Here is a 21,519-nt window from a genome sequence, read left to right as displayed (position 1 = left end):
GAATTACAGACCTCAATCACTATCTTTGCTATAAACACCTCTAAGAGTCAGTGCATCTGCTTGATCTGAAGGGAATTTCCTACCCAGAGACTGGGCAGGAAAGGCAACACCATGAAATGAAGTCTAAAGTCTTTATTCATAAAAAAGGAAGTATTCTTCCTTAATTTTAAAACTCTGTATCTTCATTTTTCAGCTGCTGAAAGGAGTCTTCTCGTTAGGCTTGCTCCAGGAAATGTTACCAATAAAGGTGTAAGAAACTGTCTGGGACCTGTGAGCTTGGCTAGGTCAACCTCCAACACAGGACAGGTCTACCTTTGAAATGAAGGCTATGTTGCTCAGTCTTCTGTGTGAATTCTGAATATCTCCAAGGACTGCAATTCCACAGCCTTTGTAGGTGACCTATTCCCAAGCTTATCTCACCACAGGCAATTTTTTGATGTCTCTTCTGCAGGCTGAACCGAATTCCCTCAACCAAAGCAGAGGTGAGAGGAATAATTATTTCCCTGGACCTGCAGGCTCTTCTCCCTTGCAACCATTTCTTTTAGGACTTACCATAAATGCATTCTCTCTTGTACATATTTATATAATTAACTACAACACTCACCAGCCACTGCTGAGGTATTTCTGGCAGAGGCATTTGAGGAGGCGCTGGCAAACTGTTGGCAACTTCTTGCTTCTGGACATGTTCTTTTATTTCTAAACCTGTGGAAGAGCAACAAACATCACTTAGTACCTTGGTGGATGCAAATGGGGTATTTTTTCCACACGTGGCTCCCATGTCTGACAGTCACACAGTGAAATCTGGCATCCAGTTTTGATCACAGCCCACCTCCCAAGTGCAGTTACTGAGGCAGGACTGGAAGAATGCTGGGAATTCAGGAATTTATTCAAGCAGAACAAACACATACTTGCTCTATATGATAATGACATATATGCTGTTTGGATCAACAAATACCAGACACTGAAAAAAAATTACAGGAAATCATTCTGAACTGCCCATCCATCTCAAACTCAAAGACTTGAACAACATTCAAACACGCTGCCAGGTGCTTGCCAGATAAAAACGTTTATTGGGGAAATATGCCACATTTGAAAACATCCCAGTGGCACCACACAGTGAATAAAACACAGCCTGTGGGCAGTACATGACCAGCTGCCTTTTTGCAATGGAGATGATCAACACCTGTTTCATGGCACATTCTGGACGGGCAAGGCCATCATGGAGAAACAAGCCCAAACCATCTTTCATGCCAAAAGAATGGAGAAGAGGGTGGAAGAAGAGCCCCTACCTGCCTGCTTTTCCTGGAAGTGATGGTGACAGCTCTTTGGCCAAGCTCACATTGCCCATGTTCCCTGGGACCCTGCTGCCACCACCACCTCTGATCAGGGAGCTGTGGTGTGAGTCTAAGCTGCACAGGACGCTGTGACACCCCAGCCTGGAGCACTGCTGAGGGACACTGCCCTAACCAATTCACCATTAACAGAAATGCACACTGAGCATATTTTCCCACCATGTCCTTTTTACTGATTTTTTATTTTAATAACCTCGTAGTTTTCCAGGTGAATTTGATAAGGGAAAAGAACGAATGTGAAAGCTGCTTTGAGGGTCCTTTGTGCCATTGTTGCATCTCCCTCACAGGAGAAAAGAGGAAGGACTGACTCACTCTGTGTTTTTGGCACAATAATTTAAATCACAGTTGAATTCTCTTCATAGAAACAGGATATTGTTTATTCTTCTAAATATCAAAAGAAGATTAGGGTGCATCTCCTCAATGTTCTGGCAAACATTCAGTCCATGGATTGTACCCTGATTAACCCCAGATGGAATTCAGTTCCTAGTGTTTAGATGCATTTTTAAAATATATATTTACACAGTCAAATGGATGCCTTTTGGTAAAGATCATGTAATTCTCAAAAATGTAATCAATGATGAAATGTTTCTTGTCATAATATCCCAGTCCCACTGGCTGTGAAGTCATGGGTTGAAAAACAACACTGATATATTAAACTGTCTCCAAAGACTACAGATTCTTCTTTCTTCCTACAAATCAAGAGAGTGATTAGTCTTGGGAAACATTCCTTTTTTCTTTTTTTCCAGTGTAACTTTCACTCATTGCTCTTCACATAGGATGAGTGGTGAGTCCATATTATGACTGCCATCCATGTTCAAGTCTCCCATGTTTTCCATAACAACCAGAAGTCATATATGAAGGGATTTTTACTGAAAAAGCCCCAAACTATTCCAAGTAAATACTATTGACTCTATAAAACTGTTTTCCCCAGTTTTCATGTGTATGTTAACAAGAACCTGCTCTAACATTTAATTTCTTCTACCAATTTATAATGCAAAAGGAGTACAACAGGTTTAGGGCATCAGATCCTGTTAAGGAAAACAGGCAGTGTTGACAGTCATATTTAATGACTAAATCCAGCAACAGTTCTTACTCCAAAATAAATTCTTTGTGTCTTTGTTTGTTAGAAAAAAGTCTTGAGTTTTAGAATGACATGCCAAGTGTTTTCTTCAGACCTACACTCCACTGGGCATGCCAAGGCTCAGGAAGAAAAATAAGGTTTATAGTTTTGCCAGTTATACAGAGTAACCACTAGTCTGGATGCAGGGCAAGTTGAGGCCAAGCAGCTTCGACCTGAAGAACACATCTGCCTGGCCCAGTTCTCTCTGCTTGATAGATAGTAGATGAAGAAAACAGTGCTCATTTAGGGGAGATGGAACAAAACAAGGCAAAAGATTTCTAAAGAATTCCCCAAGTAAGAACTCACTCAGTTTGAGGTGTTTTACTTCCAGCCCATCACTGTAATTTCCACACCTTTACAAAGAAAAACATAATTGTTCATTGCCAGACATTCTAACAAAGCCAGCCAGTTCCCAGTTTCCCAGATCCATCATCACCATTCCCCATTGATCTTACATGGTTTTCTACAGCAATCAAAAAATGCTGTTGGATTCACCCTGTTGATTTTTGCAAATGCAACTATAGAGCTTGAACTCTGCATAGTCCTCAAGCCTCTTAAACTGTGCCAGCAACCCAAGAGCTCTCGTGGAGCTGTGTGGGTGGAGTAAAACAACAATCTGAAAAAGAGACTCCAAATGATAGCTCATCTTAGTTACAGAGTACTGTGGGTTTATGCATCTTTTATTGCTTTTAATTTTAATGAAGAGATGAATAGTTTCAAAGGGATGGGAGTACTGAATGTTATGACTGATAAAAAAAGGAGCAGGGTCGGCTCCAGTAAAGTACATGACTCCCTGGGTAGCTCCACACACACTCCAGGCCAGGATGTGATGGCAGAGCTCCCAAGGAGGCAGTTCCTCTCCTTCCCTGCCTTGTTCCTGTCCCTGCCCCAACCTCTCCTTTGAGCCAGCATAAGCATGTGTGTGGCCTTAGGATGAACCAGACCAGGGAAGTGACACTGGTTAGGACTCAACCAGCAAAACAAAGCAAATAATGTTTGTGCTAGCAGAAAGGAAGAGGCAATACACGAGTAGCCTGGGGAGAGAAACTGGATGCTTTTTTAGAGGCCATGCTGGCTTAAATTCCACTCAACTACATAAACTAAAGTTTATAGATATATAAAGCATAGTCCTATGATCTCTTATTTAACTGAACTATGGGGTTTCCTTAACTCTGGTTTGAACTAGAGCATATCTTGTAGCAAAATATTCCATTTTGATAAGATGCCAGCAATGGCATGCAGTGCTCTTGCTAAGTTCTTCCATTAGTTCATAGCTTCAATGCTCAAAAGGTGCTTTATTTCCACTTTGAAACAAGCACTCAGCCATTGCACTTACTCTTGTGTAAGTCTAGGAGCTTGTGCTCAGTCACTCCTTTCCTACATAAAGACTAATTATGACACCTCATTTTGGTTAATTTAAAGGCATATTCCTGGATCCTCTAATCACTTTTACAACTTTTCTTTGAAATGTCCACATTTGATCTCCTTGAAGGAAGGCACTAGAGGTGAGTAAAATCTTCCAGTAACAACTGCACTGAGCAAAGCCCTACCACTTAAAACACAGATTTCACAGGGATCTTGGTGATGGATGGATCCTGTAATTGGATGAAATGGATCTTGTTACAGAGCCTAATAGGCTTTAAAACCTAAATGGTAGGTGCTGATTAGTGGAAAGCTATGGTTCTGGGGTCTTCTTATCTGTCACCACATGTAGAGACATGGACTGGACACACCCCAGGAAGGTGCCCTGGCACACAGAAATTGATATTCACACAGTTAAGACCTCTCACTCTCAAAGTGATTTTCATCTGTCTACAGGGAGCAGATCTTTGCCCAAGCAAACACCCACATCATGCCTAGGAACTGATGGAGGACACAAGTCTGCTCAGGCCAAACCATGACTCCACAATTTAACAGCATAAATAATTGAGCTCTAGAGTCCAGAAACACATTCAGCACTGTGAAATGAAGGGGTTTTTGTCCTGGAACACCATCCACAATCCCAAAAGAAAGAATGTGACAATCTTTCCCCATGTTTTCAAAGCTGGCAAAAGAATGATACCTGACTTCTAGAACAAATCAAATGTTTTTCTTAACACATCTAGTTGTAAAGATTGCAAGAAGAACATGCAGTGTCAGCCCAGCATTGCTGAGGTTATTTTGAATGCCAGTAAAATATTTATGTTTCTAAACATAAATTGCAGGTTCACCTCTACAGATTTTTGGGGAGTTTGCTATATTTTGATGAAGACTTTTGGAGCATGAAGACTCCTTCCACAATATGAGAAATTGGTATCTACCTCGTTCTCTCAGTGTAAAGTAGAAATAGTGGTGGGTCCTTAAGAGTGTTGAAATGGAAAAGAGGACAATCATTACTTTAAAGATCTCCATGGATTTGAATCCCACAGAAAAAAAAAAAATTCTTTAATAAGGGGGCAACACTGTGCATCAAACAAGACCACATTTTTTTAGCACCAGAGAAGAAACAAATAAAGAGAAATACAGCTGCTCACAATGTGGCATTTTTCTTCAAAAAACTCTGGTATTTTTCAAAAATCTAAACTGGGGTTTTACACTGGCAGTACTTCTGTCAGATGTAGTGGAGACAGAGGTCTTAGGGCCCAGATGTCACTGCATACAGAAAAGTGTGGTAAAAAATGTAAGGGTACTGTTAGAAAAAATAGTGAGGAATGTTCCTCACCAAAGCTCTGTGGAAATGTTCCTGTACACAGTGAATCATTTATGCTGCACTCAGTTCCATAATCTTGATGGAGACAAGAAGTTGTGCAACAAAAATGGTTTTAGATAGGAAAAAAACAAGAAAGTGAGTCTAATTGCAAAATGCAATCCAAACATTCTGACAACCATTTCCTATCTCTGGCTTGGCACTCCTGTATCAGTTAAGCACCAGACTCCACCTCAGTATCAGGGCTTTTGATGGATTTGGGTCATTTGACACAGATGAAACAGAGCTGTGGCCAGCACTCACTCCCTGGCATGAAAACTCACAAACACCATTACTGGCACAAATTAAATGAAGCAGCCACTCTACCAGCAGAAGTGAAAACTTTCTACCTAGGCAATAATTCCTAAGTGTGCCTGTTGCTGTATTTCACTGCTGGACACAAAGCAAAGCATTCAGGCAAGTTACACTTTGGCTTCACCCTGTCTTTCCGTCCTGCTTCAATTTAGGGCTTGTCTTCAGCTCTTAGAAGTTATTTCACTGAGCACAGACTTATTCTGTGCATTCTGCAAGCAAGAAAACACACCCCAGCACTGACCTTTTGATGACTGTATCCTCAGGAGAATGTTAGTTATTACTGCCTTCTTCTCCCTGACAGTGGAAGTTAGATATTCATGGTCCAGAAGTTCAAGAAACAGGCGCAGCTCAACTATTAACTCTTCCATGGCTGAAAGACAAAATAAAATAATTACTTTTTCTGAAAAGTTCCATTGGAAAAAAAAAGTTAATTCTCATTAATCAACATTCATAGTTTTTTCTAGTATTTCTTAAAAATGTATGGTCATCCCTGATGAAAAGAAACTTTAACATTATTATACATTAAAGAACCAACAGAATAATCCATTAGTGAGCGCTGCTGGCATTTATAAGATTTATTTCCAAACTGAAAGACATATCTTTTCACATGCCACACGATGAAGCCAGCACCAGACAAGTTATGTGCAGGAAAGGTGGCCCCTGGCTTTTCTATCTGTGTCACTCTGGTTCCCCTCCCATTAACAAACTGCAAAATTTCTAACAGCAGAAAAAATTTAAGGCTTGGTAAAGCTTCTAGACACCACTGGTATTTTAATGAATCTTTCCTTCATCTTTTTTCTTCTGTTTGCTGCGGTAAGAGCAGGTACTCATTTCTTTGCAGTGATTTTTCTTTTTTATGATCTCCAAAGACAAGCTCCCAATCTCTCACATGTTTTTTTATCACTCCCCAGATTCCATGTTGTGCATTTCACATTTCATCATATTCTATTATTCCAGATCTCAAAGCTTTCCAACTCTAGAAAAAATTACATTTCTTCTCTCTATTCCCAGTGCTTCTCAATTTTTTTATCAATGAATTTCATAAGCACAGTTCTCCTTTTTTCCTTTCAAGTTATCCCTAAAGTCTTGCATCATCCTAAGAACTGCAGTAGCTCAGACCATACACACAAACACTTTTGTTAGCCTGATCATATGATCTCTTCAGCAGGTTTCTGAGGAAACTCACGATATTGAACCACACTTTCATGCTTCAGTTCTCTCATAATTCTGAGATTCTCTGGTTCCTTTGCTTAAGGGGATGTACTATTTATAGTTTTGTATCCTCATTCCAAAATGCCTCCACTTAAATTTTTCTCTACTTAATCACATTTGTTTTTACAGTCTTTTCCAGGCCTAACTGGGCAACTGCTGCTAAGCCCCTTCAGACCTCTAAAAGGTACATTCTTTGCTGCTTACTCCATTACCAGCACTTCCCTACTCCTAAAACCTTTCTGATACAATTGTTTACCCAAGTGAACATGAAATCCTTTCCTCCAATTCTGAGAATGTGTCAGGATGTTTAAACAACCCTTGTTTGAGGTGCATTTGCTTTATCCCACATATGTCAGCTACTCCTGCAAGGGACTCCTGGCCTATTTTTGTCTTCAAGAAATGCAGATTTTCCCATGCATTTGGAGACTGTACCTATGCTCTGACTGCTCCGGCAAAGCCAACAAACTCAAAAAGCCAACAAACAGAAGATGTGCCATTCAGCAATACTAGGGCATGAAAACATCTCAACAAAGAAATCCCTGAAGAAGTATGCTTGGTCAAGTATTTTCATAGAATCATTTAGGCTGTAAAAGACTTTTAAGATCATCAAGTCCAACCACAGCACTGCCAAGTGTCGCAGCCATCTTTTATGAAAAATCCTTTCCTTAGGATTTTTCCTCCTGAGAAGCTGAGAGGCCTCAGGAAAAAAATATAAACAATGGTTATCTGCTGCTGTGGAATGCAACAGGTGCATCTGTGATTGGCCCATGTTGGTTGTTTGTAATTAATGGTCAATCACAGTCCAGCTGGCTTGGACAGAGAGCCCAGCCATAAACCTTTGTTATCATTCCTTCCTATTCTATTCTTAGCTAGCCTTCTGATGAAACCTTTTCTTCTATTCCTTTAGCATAGTTTTAATGTAATGTATTTCATAAAATAATAAATCAAGCCTTCTGAAACATGGAGTCAGATCCTCGTCTTTTCCCTCACCCAAGAACCCCTGTGCACCACTAAACCCTGTCCCTAAGCACCACATCCACGTGGTTATCAAGGACAGTGACTTCACCACTTTCCTGGGCAGCCTGTTCCAATGTTTGGCCATCTTTTCACAGAAGACATTTTTCATAATATCCAACCTAAACATCCCCTGGTGCAAACTGAGCGCATTTCCTCTTGACCTGGGGTAAAAAACTGGCACCCACCTCCCTGCAACCTCCTTTCAGGTACTTGCAGACAATGGCCAATCAGAATCCCATTTTGTCCAGTTTGAACAATCTCAGCTCCCTTAGATACTGCTCCTTAAGACTTGTGCTCCAGACCCTTAACCGTTAATTTTCTCAGACTCTATTCATTTGTACATATAATTCCACCCTGCCCAAGTTTTTCTTGGTGATGATATTCTTTTATTCGACTGAGCAGTAGTACTGCCATTGCATAAACTGCCAACATTTTCAGGAATTATGTTTCCCAAAGATTTTCACAATATATTGGCAGAAAGAGGGTTTTTAAAATGACAGGAAAACTGTCTGTGTTGCTTCACAATGTAGCTCATGAAAAACATCCCATGGCTACAATGGTAATTTTTTTTGCCATCATATTTGTAGCTGTCTAAGCTCTCTAGAAATCTGTCAGAAATCCAAAGTATTTCACAACAACCCTATTACTTCCAGAGTTGTTCAAATTATGAAACAACATGTATACAGCAAACAGCTTTCTGAAGCACAAAGGCATAGGTTCAGATTTGCAAAGTGGTAAGTGATCACAAGACTCTAGGAGAAATAAAAAGTCCATATGACCAAAGGAAAAAAGTAATGCCCAAATAATCAGCTCTTATCTTCTTCTCAAATTATAAACTTTAGAGACAAGATGTATACTCCATTCTGTGTATAGTGGTCTCCAGCTTTTAAGTATGCTTTGAATATAAAATGCATTAATATTGTTCATTTTAGTTTCAGAATATATGAATATTTTAATAGTTACTTGATATGATATATGCTTTCAAAAGCTATCATTATCATATAATCTAGACAATCATTGTGAAACCTCATCAGTATGCAGTACAAGAAATGTGTATTTTTCATGTAGTTCTACAGACATATTTATTGTTAGTAATTGCAATTAGTAATTGCATATATTACTGCACTGATATTTCTCTGCTATGCCATGTTTCCTGATTTCTTTATGGCAGGGGACTGTAAATAGGCTGGAAGGGAGCTCTGCCTTCACCTCTTCACCAAAGAATACTGTATGCCACAGTCACCTCATTTCTTTGCTGAGAACCTTCACTTCTAGGAAGGAAAAAAAGGATGAAAGCATCAGATACCTTTGATATGCAAAGTGTACACAACTGTGTTAAGTTATTAAAAATTATCAGAGCCTTCATCTCAGGATCTTATAATCTAATATAAACAGATGGATTGCACAATGAGAAATGAAAACAGTGAGTTACCAGGGAAGGAGGCAGGGAAACGAGAGGACAAGAGATAGGAAACCACAACTGGAGAGACTTCTGGGAGCTGCACCAGCCCAAATCTCTGCTGATTGTACCATATGTGGTACCAAATATGCAGCTTTTCTCTATGGCTTTGAAGGAAATCTGCATTGCATTCCCTGGTGACCCCTTCCCATCGACCTACAGTGACCAGGCCACCAAAGGTACTGGTGCGGCAAACAGTAAAGGTAAGAAGATTTTCAGCAATTTAACTGCCCAGCAGAGGATTTTAAAAACAAAGCTTTGGTAAGGATGGATAAAAGGATGGGAAGATGAACCTGATACCAATGAGGCAATACCTGAAAACACACCAAAGCACTGTCCTGGCAGCACAGTGACACTCACTGCATGTGCCCTGGGCCAGCTGGCCAGAGGCTCAGAGGTCCAGCAGTGGAACACAGAGCAAGGCCAGACTGATTCTCAGCGCCAGGAACACAGAGCAAGGCCAGACTGCTGCTCCTGCCCGGCCAGGCTCACAGGTGTGTCACACTGACTTCAGGCAGGCAGCCAAAAATGCAAATTCACAATTCTAGTGTGACAACAGAATGAAATTGTTAGCAGCCGCTAAAAAATGCTAGATGTGAACACTTAGACATTGTTTCTACTAGGAGTAAGTGAGAGATGTATTTTCTTTTGTGGGAGTTAATAGCATCATAAATATTGAAGTGTGAAGGAAGAAAGTTCCCAATTTCACCTCATATATGCATTGATGTCAAACATCTGAAAAGAAAGAAGGGAAACACTGTTCCCAGCTAGCAAGAACACTCTTTCACATATCCTAAAGCATACTATCCTCTGTTAGTACTTTTGCTGCTTAAGGAAAGAGCAGAAAATACTGTCATGGAGTGTATAAAAATAAAGTACTGAAAACTCTTTTTTCCAAGATGAACTTGTATGTTCAGAGGAAGAAACAAGTTTCCCTGTTGTCAGTCCTTGGCTGATTTTCTGGATTAAAAAAATCTTATTTTCTCCTTCCTAGAAATGCAAAGATGCACTCACCAAAAAAAAAAAAAAAAAAAAACCAAAAAAATAAAACAAAAATGGAACTGAGTAACAGAAAAATCTACATATTTTCAGTAAGCAATCATTATTTCTTAAATGGAGACTGAAAAAGTGTGGGTGATGCAAGCACCAAAGAAAAACATACTCCTCCAGTGAGAGATTACCCTTGGAAATCTGACATCACCACAAAGAAAGAATAATAATCAGAAGAAGGTTCTCAAAAACGGGCCTTTGGCTGTATTCTCATTGCCAAAGGAATTACTGGTAAGTGGCAGGTGGTGAAAGGCAGGGTGGAGCCCAGGGATGGTAATCACAACAGTAAGCTGATTTTAGCTGGACTGAGGAACAAAATCACATTCCATATTAAATGATGAGAAGTCCATTCTATGCTCAATAGGAATTATAGGCCCCTAATGGGCTGCTGTAATTGCCATGCACAAATAAAAAAAAACAATGATAAATCCAGAAGGGTTTCCAAGACCAACTCTCAAGAGTTTTAAAGTTTTTCAAATGGCAGCACATAAAAACTATACACACCAGCCAGCAACAGAACACACCAAGGCAAAAATAATCAGAAGAAGGCAATTACATCACCCTGCAGGTTTTGTTCCAAACCAGAACTAAAACCAAATGGGAATATAAATGCATAATGATGCAATTATTCCAAATCTATGTTTACAGATACTAGCTTATAACCATTCTTTAAAAGAATATAGCTTTCACTTCCAGTTGATTTGAAAAAAATTGTAGGGACAGTTCAGTATCACACACATGATTTCAAGGCTGCTTAAACCAGAAGAAATTACAAGAATGAGCTCATTAGAAAAATGGTCAGATTGGTTTTGGTCAGCCCTAGCAGTTACAGTATTTCTTAACCTTGTCACAGCAAAAATTACCTGAAAGTGTTTTTCAGCTGACTGATATACACTAGTGAACCTTTAAAGAAAAAGAAATGCAAGTCCAGGAAGGAGGAGAGGAAGTATGTTTATTTATTATTGTCTTGTCCATACAGCACAAACCTCCCACACAGAGTAACTTCACTTCCAGGCTTGCGTGTCTGTTATAAATGCATTTATGAAAATACATAAGTATACAAATCTATCACAGCAACACGAATTTTAATTGAGCTTCAGTTTTTTAGAAGATCCTATTGATCAGTTCCTTGAACATAGCTGAATCAAATTTCTCTGTGCTTTTTCTCTATGTCTTTTGTTCTGTTTGGTTTGTCATTTGCAGAAGTTGAAGGCTAGAACAGAGACCCACTACAAGAAATCACCTAATCTGACTTTGTATACAATACAGGCCAGAGATTTTCACCTTACTACCTCTCTGTGGAGAGAGGTGTATTTATGGGAAGTGCATCTTCCAGGAAAGCAAAAAATCTATGTCAGAATCTTGAGCCCTAGTTTCATGGGGGGTGATCCCACTTGACTTTCCCAAACAAATTTGATTGTATTAATGGGTAATACTGAGGCCAATCTTCAAGCTATACATAAAATCTTCTTAAAACATAGTGACTCTCCCAATCTTTCAAAAAAACCTCACTGGTATTTGGTACATAAGCAACACTGTAGAAGCCAGACACACGTTCTCACTTAAGATAAAAAGCAGAATGTGAACTTCATGCTTATATCCATTTCTCTTGAAATAGTGTCACTATCCTTAGTTTTGGATGCTGTAATTTGAATATTTTATTAAAAAGCTCATAACAGACTACTGCTGAGGAAACCATGGCTGTTTTTTATAAAGCTATAAATATCAGGGACACTACAATGAATGCAGAGCCACAAGGAGACAAAAATCTTTATGAAGAAAATTACAAAATCACTTTGATGCACTTTCACTCAATCCTATAATGCAGTTACAAATATCCTGTATCCAGCAATTAATAAAAAATCACTTTTCATTACTGTTTTATCATTATCCAGGAAAAGATTTTCACACAGAAGCACACAAAATCTGAAAGCAGGCAGTAAGAATATTTAGCAGCAGGAAAAGTTTTGAATTTTTTCAATATGCCACCAGAAACTAGTTGACATATTTGAAAATTGTATTGGAATCCCCTGCCCCAAGAAATAAAAACTCTTGCTGTTTGAGGAACAACCAGCGAGGAGACAAGATTCTCACTTGATGAGTTTTCTCTTGGTTGCACTCACCCTTCTCTGCTGCCCATAATGTACATAATGAGAACCATAATGTACAAGGTGTGATGGATTCTACCTGATAAATATGGTAAATCCTGCATCAGAAAGTGCAGATGATTGGCCTGGGGATACATGGCATTAGAGCAAAGAATGGTAGTGTGTTAAAAAGGGGTGAACCCTAAACAGTAAATGAAGCCCTAGAGATGAAGAACCAGTATGATGCAAGTAAAACATATATAAGGATTTCCATTAGAGTGATTTAGCATAAAAATAATTACACCCCTCTAAAAACTGGCAAAAAACCATATTTTGTTTAAAATTTGGCACTCCCTGGCTTGTCACAAAGATTCTCTCCAGATTGCTTGGGGCAAAACAAATCTACTAAAAACTCCTCCTGTCTCATGCATATTTATGATCAACTTCAAGGGATCACTTCACCCACAACCCACACGTATTTCTCTTTCTCCTTCTCTTCTCTGCTTCAGCTCTCAAGGAACTGGCTTTTACAAAGCCAGCTTTCCAAAAAAGCCATCACAGCTACAAATGCTACTGTTTCAATACCTGGGTGATAAAACAAGAGGTGGGAAGGCATTAAGGAATGTTTGGACAAGAAACAAGCTGCCAAAAAACTTGCTCCATCACTGAATCCTTCAGCCATGCAATGAGTGGCAGCAATGCTGGGGTGTAATCCATTAGCAGGGTGGATGGATAAAGCATTTATTTTTTTAAGTGCAGACCAGTGTTTAAGCAATGCCATAAACTTTGTAGAGGAACCTCTGCTTTTAAGCAAATTCACTGACTCATGGAAGAAAAAAGAACTAAAAATAAAACAGAGAAGGAAAAATGAAAAAAGGAGAAATAAAAAAGGGGAAAACAATAATAAAAAAATAAGAAACAAAGGAAGAACCAAATAAGGAAGAAAAAAATAATTAGTGTTAAAGGTATTTATTTTTATTTAACATAGAACTACATGGAACCCATAATATGCTAGCCAAAAAGAGAAAAAAATGCTGATAACTAACTAAATAAACTTACAGTGGATTATATAAAGTTGTTCACGAATTTATCTAAAAGTATGTTTTCCATATGAGATTTCTTTTGTTCCCAAATTAAATGTGAGACACTTTGTAAACCACATGAACATGGATTTCACCCTCACTGGATGTGAGAAAGTCTCCTGCCTCTGTGCTCTCTGTGGGCACTCAGGTTCAGTTCTCATTTTGGACTCCCATTATCCCTCTGCAGCAGGAAACTGGAATTTCTTGCATTTCACCACCTCCAGAAGTATCAGCTGATACTGTCCCATCAGGACAAGACATTCCAGGTCCGGTCTGCTGGCTCCTGCATTATCTCACCTCCTCCCTCCCTCCAAACCACCACAGATAAGCAGCCACAACAGAATTAATGAACAGGCTCCAAATCCACAAGAGAAAAGCACTTCCCTCTCACGAAGAAGACAGAAAATCTGTGGTAGGAGGTGAAAGTCTGTGCCTGTCTCCAGATCCCAGGGGAAATGGGGCTCAGATAAGGCTGAGACCACAGAAACAAGTGACCTGTGGCAGTAAAAACAAAGAGAAGCACGGCAGCACCCCCTGTGAGCTCTTCACTCGTGTCCCCAGCTGAACACAGACCCCTTCTTAGGGTAGAACTTCTTTCAAAGTTATGAATAATTGCATATCCAGAAGAAACGTGAGACAGTAAATTAGGGAAGTTAATGGAATGGAGAAACAGAAACAATGACAAAGAAATAAATATGGCAATGGTAGGAATTGAACATTACGATTTGGAATTTCTGTATTGAGCAACACAATTTTACTATCCATGTTTAAAGCAAACTTTAAAATTGTTCAAGTCCAGAGTTTGTTCATGTCATCCATATGAGCAGTACAGCTGAAGACCAGTTTTCACTTTGAGAATCTGGTGCTCCAGACTTCCAGTGTGCAGCTAAACCAGAGCCAGAAATGAGATAATATTGCATTTTATAAGAGTAGATCCATAAGCTCTCACATTTGGATGCAAAGATGGAAAAGAACTCCTTTTTTTCTGTCCTACAACAGTTTTTATATGACAGTTCTCATTGCTGGGTTCATTATGCAATGAGTAACTTCTGCTATACATTGATTATTGTCTGATGCTCTCCCCAAGGAGAGAAGCATGTTGTGCTTTTTCTGTCAGGCTTTTGAAAATTTCTATTAATAGATGCACACACATTGATACAGATGACACACATGATCCATAAATGCATGAAATATATTCTCTATTGAAAACAGCAATATATGCCTTTCAACAGTGGATTCAGCTAGCAGTGATAAAGCAGAAAAGCTGTAATTCTAAAATGGGGAAATTCAATTCCCTCTACACTTCAGTTTAATTCTCTGAAATACACCAATGTGTCTCTGATCTTTCCTCCTTCTGGTTCTCCTTCATGGTTAATAGGAAGACAGGAAAATTAAATAAACCTTTAATTTTATGGTTTCTGAAAATAAATAAAAAATAAAATTAAAAATTAAAAAAAAAATTGAGCTCAGCCAGCCTGAGGCAAATCAGTCCTCTCAGCTGCTGCCCTCAGCACAGCTCTGCAGCATGCCAATGAGCCAGACCAAGGCTCCCTATGGCACCCTGCCATGGCCAGCACAGAGATCGCTGGGAGCCTGGATTCCATCCAGGTGCCTCTGGGCTTGGACAGAGGCCGCTGCAAGGGAGGGCAGCAGCAAAGACCCCGAGCACAGGGAAGGGATCAGCAGGAGGGGGACCCACACCTGCTAATGGAGCTCCACAGGGCAACCAACCTTCAAGGGCCCTTCTTTTCTCCATTGTTACTAACTGACCAAAGGTTACTCTCTAAAAGAAGGTAAAGTCAGAAAGTGCATTTCAGAAAGCTATGGAAACCTAAGTCCCTGAAAATAAGTTATATTTTCTTACAAGAGGAGAATCACAATTCAAATAAGTGCACTTTCATATTATCTGTTAGAAAAGAAGAGGTGCTAAAGAATATACTAATAATAAGCTGGTCCAATAAGTCAACTGAAATGTTGCCACTTGAGGGATTGTACTGGAATTCAAAATGCTATTTTGTCAGAAAAATCCCATTTTCCCACCTTTAAAATATACAGAAACCTCACCATTTAAATATTCTAGCATGGAATGCTGGAAGTGACAGTGGGAGCTCTAAATAATGGCAGCAGTACATGGGAGGCTCATTGCCCTGGCAGGACATGGGCAATAACACTGTATTTATGGGATCTGAAAATGAGCATGCTGAAGAGAGCAGCACAAACACTCTGGCACAATTTTTGTGACTAGATTTAGACCCCACAAATCTCATGTAAGAACTTGTCACTGTATCTCCAACATACCAGGTGAAATACACTAACTGGAAAGCTGAATTGTTTTCAATATCCATAGTACTGATAGATGGGGATTTTCATCTGTGGTACTGATCAGCCAGAAAACAAGACATATTCAGAAAACAAAGAAACAAAAAATTATCCTTGTAACAAAACTTTGGGTCTTTATCTGGTGTGCTTCATGCAGTTTCACTAAAGCCCAAATAAGCCCCATTGCAACCTTGGACATGCAGCAAACACTTGTATCTTACAGAGATTTAATTTTAATTATGGACATGCTGTAAATTTATCATGAAACCATAAAACATATGTTTAAGAAACAGTAATAAACTCCTGTCAACACCTTTCTCTCAGGCTGCTCCAGCCACCTTTTATCTTCTATTCAATCAGCCCTGCACCTCTTTGGAATACAGACTGTGCTAGACAGACTTACCTAAAAGATCCCAGGGAAAATTTACCTCCATGACTTGCACTCCTCTTGCATCATTTTCTGTTTTCTGGACATTATCTGGTTTGTTGGTTTTTTTTTTTTTATCACTGGTCAGACTGCCCCAAATGTTTGGAACAGCCTCCCTTTTCCCTGCCAGGCAGCCTCCCTCTCTCCCATGAAATCCCTCTTTCTTTCAGCATTCCCTTCAGCAGTAATCCTCACATTCCCCTTGACCAACAGTTGCACCACATCTCGTCATGCAGCTGGGTTTTTATCTACCTTTGGGTCAGACTCTGCAAATGTTTTCCCATGGTAAAAAACCTCCCAGTCCTTCTGATCAGTTTCACTAACCAAAGCAGCAGGATGGGTCCAGAGAGCGAGGGAAAAAAAAAGTGTTATAGTTATTAACATCTAAAAGGCACTAAATTCATTCCAATGCAGAAAGAGCAAGGCAGACAAACAGTGAGATGCCTGTTCCTCCTGCCAACAGTGGAAGAATGCAGCTCTGAGGATGGGAGACCAGGACAGCTGCCAGAACACATCCCTGGCACCAGCATGGGCACTGCCTGGCCAGCTGTGCCCGCTCCATCCTCCCCCTCACATCTGGCCTTTTCCAACACAGAGGTGGTATTCGGAAAAAATAAAACTAAAAAACTAAAACTAAAAATAAAACTAAAAAAATAAAATATTATTCCGTATTCTAAGAGTATTTCTAAGCTCTGAGGATGTATGTCCAAAATGTTACCAGTGGCTCTCACTCACTCTGAGTCTGGCTGTGTTTCTTCAGGCCAAGGAGTTAATTTATTGTTTGTAAAAATGCTGGGACCAAACAGCAGAAGTAATGTCAGCTCCTCACTGTTAAAGCATTTAAAAACTTCCTATCAGACCACAGGTGAGAAGAAGAAAAGCACTTTACCTACATCCTTAGCATATTCTCTCTGTGACTGCCCACTTGTATCAGCTGATGGACACCATAAAGATAAAAATGGACCACTGGGTTCAGAACAAAACCCTATAGTCAAACTACACAGCAAGCACAAATTCCCTCTGAGCACACTTCAGTAGTATGACTTGGTGAGGGAGCTACACTTTATGACTCAGGTTCACTCCATGTCCATTTGTCCTCACCAAACTCCTGTCACAGCTCAGGGGATGCCCTGATCAACATGAGCTTCACCAAGGGCTGGGTGTGCCATCAATCCAATGCCTTGTTTGTCTGGATGAGATCCTGGATGGTTTGCTTAGCCTGGATGGTTTGCTTAGCCACATTTGCCAAAAGGTGTTCCCCAGCTTTTCCCATATTCCTGAGTCACAAAGAAGATGCACTGCCAAACGTCCTCCCACTGAGATCTCAAAGGCAAAATCCCAGCACCCTCCCTCAAGAAAAAAGCAAAACAGCAACGATCAGAGTTTGTAGCAAGTTCACACATTTTCCTGAGTTGATGTGCTTTGTTTTTCCCAGACTCATAACCTAACTAGGAAACCACAGCCTGATGCATCTGCTGGTCTCAGTTATTATCAAAAATGTGCTGACTCTCTATAAAAGTTATCCCATTGCCTCAGAGCACAAAGAGCCCGGGTCAGGCTCTGAGCCCCTGAGGATCCCTCCTGGCTGGGCTGGCAGTGACCAGCTGGGCTGGCCAGGCAGGGGCTGAGCCCTGCCCTGCACAAACACAAAAGCTCTGCACGGCAAGCATTTGCATCCTTGCCTCATCTCACCATCTGCTGCTGATGCTCACTTGAAAATTAATACAGTGGCTGCTTGAACCAGAAGCTGATGCTACATCTGTCCTCCTTAGATCATTATTAGACCACACATGCAACCCTCTTTGCAACTCAAATGGGCTGACAGTGACCTCTAATCTGAGAGCATCTGTCCTCCATCAAGAGAGACCAAATTGTAGATGCTGAAATAAACTGGACTGACTCTTCCTCCTAGTCTGTGCTCTTTTACTCTCCCCTTCTCCTTCCCCTATACATTTACATCAGAGTTAAGAAGTAAATTAATGAAGTGTACATCTCTTTCAAACAATATAAGGTCTTTCCCAAGCAGAAGTACAGAACACTCAGGACTGGTCTTGCCTGTATAAATTATATATCCCCATCCAATTTCTAGGGGCTGTTCATGGCTGCTAAGAAAACAAGCGAAATTGCATTTTATCATCTTGATCATTTATTCCTAATAGTTTCCTATTTGCATCTGATTTGCACTGCATGAAGAAAAGCAAAATGTGAGAAGAATCAAGCATATTATTGAGGTTGCAATTCTCATACAAATCTTAGTTCTGTGGTCTTTAATCCAGAGAAGGTCTCAGAGAGACATTTCCTATATATAAATTGCAACATACTGATTTTATTGAAGAGCTAATTTCACAGGCTTCAAGGGCAACAATCTGAGATAGCAATGTGCTCTCTTCTTTTCCATGGAAGATACACTAGAAACTTCTTCTGGGAACATCATCAAACTGAGCATTTTTAAAAGCCTCCTAGTAAAATGCATTTACCCTACATGTATATAATTTAGAATAAAAATAATATAAAATAATAAAAATAATTTAAAATAATTTAGAAATTATTTACAATAAGAAAGCAAGCAGTCAGATCCACTTTAGCAGGTTTTAGGGAAATTCTAGAAAAATTTATGTATCTACAAAAAACCAAAGCCCAAACCATTTCCCTTCTGTTTAAAGCACTTAGAAAATGAAGTGAAGGAACTGCTAAGATGAATGTTTGCAACCATTTTTGTTCTTAAGCTACAGTTTGAGAACCACGGCTATAGCTAATTTAGTTCTAAAACTAAAAAGAAAAAACCCCAAAACCCAAACCCAAAAAACATTAGAAAGGATAAAATGTTCCATCATGTCCTAGTCCCTTCTAGATCTGTCCCATATTTGTAGGGGCTCAGGACAGATAAATACATTAGAAATAAAATAATGCCAGGCGACCTTGTCGACCTCCTCAAAGACAGGAAATTGACATACAACTGGCAAAAGGCTGAAAAGACCAGGAGAAAAATATGAACTATTTAAATAAGCCCTTGTTTTGGAGCATTTGAGAATGACAGAAAGGTGCTTCAAAAAAGCCAGGTGGTCCTGATGAAATGGAAGAACATGAGAAGAAAAACAAGAGGAAGATGGGTCATTCACAATCCATGAACCCTTAAAGCATTCTTTGAAGAAAAACAGAAAGATTTATCTCAGTTAAATGGCTTGTTTATAGGAAAAAATACAAATGTGTGCTTGGGGTAAGGTTTTTGTCTTCTCTGCTTATTTAATCTGTTTTCTCATGATTACACTTTTTTTTACCACAATTTTCCTAAAGAGATGTATGAAGAAAGGCAGAATCTGCTTACACTTCCTTTTCATTCCAGATGGCAAAGTGAGGAAAACTGACTAACAGCTAAATCAAGAAATCATTATGATGAAGGCATGGATTCTAAAAAAAGCCTTTGAAATGTTTCAAGTCAGAGAAACAGGAGAGCAAATACCTCCTAACTTTTAGAAAGCAATGCTCATTCTCAAGGCACTGGAGACTACTCCATTTTCCTCCCATCCTTTTGGATTACAAAGCAGCACTCTGTGGTTTACAGATGGGAAACTGAGGCAGGCTGAGTACCACAAAGACTGTCACAGAGCATAACTTGGCACTGCCACCAAAAGAAGCAGCTTTTCCCAAACCCAGGCTGTCATTTCTGCCTCTTCCCTGGGCTGGCATGTGTGCTTGTGCAGCCACAGGATGGACTGAAGAAGGGCTCTGATAAAGCTTTTAAGAGCAATACCCAGTCATGCTGGAGTAACTTTATGGTGAAACACAACCACACACATACTTGTACCTAAATTAATGCTCCATGAGGCTCATACGGCTGTAGGCACAAACTCAGGCTGTTTTGAAATTCCTTTTATGCTAGGATCAGACAATACTGGGGTAATGAAAGAATCATGCTGTCCTCTGTGTCCTGTTTCTACACAAGGAGTGACAGGACACGTTGAGGGCTGGTGTCCCAACCACACTGCAGGCTAGGGCAGTCCTGTGCACACCCTGGTACTTCCCTCATGGGGAGACCAGTGAAAAATTGGAAAAATTTTGTGTTCTGCCATTCTCTAAATCCACAAATTTGGTGTCAATCTAACTGCTGTGCTGCAACACCAAATTAGCCCTACAGACCAAATATATATATGCTGAATGTGTACATACACTGAATGTTTGAGGTGGAATCTCAGATCCAAAAAGCCTTTTCCAATGATTTCCATTAATGGTAAAGTTCTCCCAGTGTCAACGGATGCTGAGATAATCTAACTCTTAGCACATCTGAAAATCCAAATCAAGCTGTGGCCCTCTCCAGATAATGTGACTAATTTTATCCTTTTTTGACAGCGTTGTTTATTTTTGTCTTTGGCTTTGTAATGAAAATGTGGATCTAAATAATGTGACCTAAAAGCAGTGGAAAGTTCTTATTGAAAAAGAGAAATGTTTTGTTAATCCTAAAAAAGCCCAAACTCCTATAAAGTAAATAATTAAATATTTGCATTAGAAAATTATTAAGTAAGTTGTTAAAACCATGCTATAGAACTTACTATAGAATAGTAAATTCTATAAACTTTTATAACATTAAATTTTATTAAGAAGTTTCAACACAGCTGTGCCGGTTTCCCTGACTTTGCAGGACTGTGAACAGAGGCAGATCCCACTGGCAGGAGCTGCCTCTGCACAAGCCACAGCATGGCCTGACCAGATGTGCAGATGTTAATAAATAGGAATAACGATGATGATGATGATGGCAGAACCATGTAAGCATTCATGACTTTCTGGTTTCCAGCCTCTCCTCCCTCTCCAATGCCAAAGTTGCTCAGAAGGCTGGCGAGGAGTCAGGGGCTGAGATCCATCCTGGCAGCGCTCGCGGCCCCCGGGGCCCCTCACCTCATTATCCTGCCATGGAGCTGAAGGATGCTGAGCCGCTGCCAAGGAGGAGGTGCAGCCTCAGAGGGACACCCAGTCTCCCCATCCCAAGGAGTCTGGCCTGGAAGGACAATCACAGGTCACCCTGGGCCCCAGACTCACATTCCTGGCTTGCACTAGCCTGCAGGCAAACAGATTACCTAGGTTCAGGAGCAGGGAGGAAGAGGACTGGATTGCAAGCCAAGCCAGAGATTATTTGCAGCATGGATTAATTAGAACTACTCGGATTCCTTTTTTACGCACTCATACTGAGAAAGAATAAATTCTTCAGAATAAAAATACTCAACCATGCCAACACATCATCCCCACTGGTGGCTGCAGATGCCAGGGCACAGTCTTGTGTCACCGTCTGACACAATGACATTAGCAAAAAATTACATCACAGGCTACAGTGAAACTGCATCCCACTGTAACAGCTCATCCTA

General features: G+C 40.0%; 1 protein-coding gene across 3 annotated transcripts in view; it reads right to left on the bottom strand.

Moving 5' to 3' along the window:
* The window catches only part of AFAP1 (actin filament associated protein 1), a 112,509-nt gene that overhangs the window by 56,025 nt on the left and 34,965 nt on the right, over positions 1-21,519 (bottom strand). For 2 of the 3 annotated variants that reach the window (XM_014266141.3, XM_074541706.1), the window contains exons 1-3: positions 16,142-16,160; positions 5,754-5,882; positions 605-702 (exon numbers count right to left, since the gene is read on the bottom strand). In XM_014266141.3, coding sequence (XP_014121616.1) covers positions 605-702; positions 5,754-5,880 — 225 coding nt within the window. In that variant the 5' untranslated portion in view covers positions 5,881-5,882; positions 16,142-16,160. Of the gene's footprint in view, positions 1-604; positions 703-5,753; positions 5,883-16,141; positions 16,161-21,519 lie in introns of those variants that run through there. The other variant, XM_005485731.4, reaches the window with a different exon arrangement.

The sequence above is a fragment of the Zonotrichia albicollis genome, chromosome 5 (assembly GCF_047830755.1).
Source record: "Zonotrichia albicollis isolate bZonAlb1 chromosome 5, bZonAlb1.hap1, whole genome shotgun sequence".
Taxonomy (NCBI): domain Eukaryota; kingdom Metazoa; phylum Chordata; class Aves; order Passeriformes; family Passerellidae; genus Zonotrichia; species Zonotrichia albicollis.
Note: the sequence above shows the minus strand (reverse complement) of the source record. Positions and strands in the feature narration are given on the sequence as shown.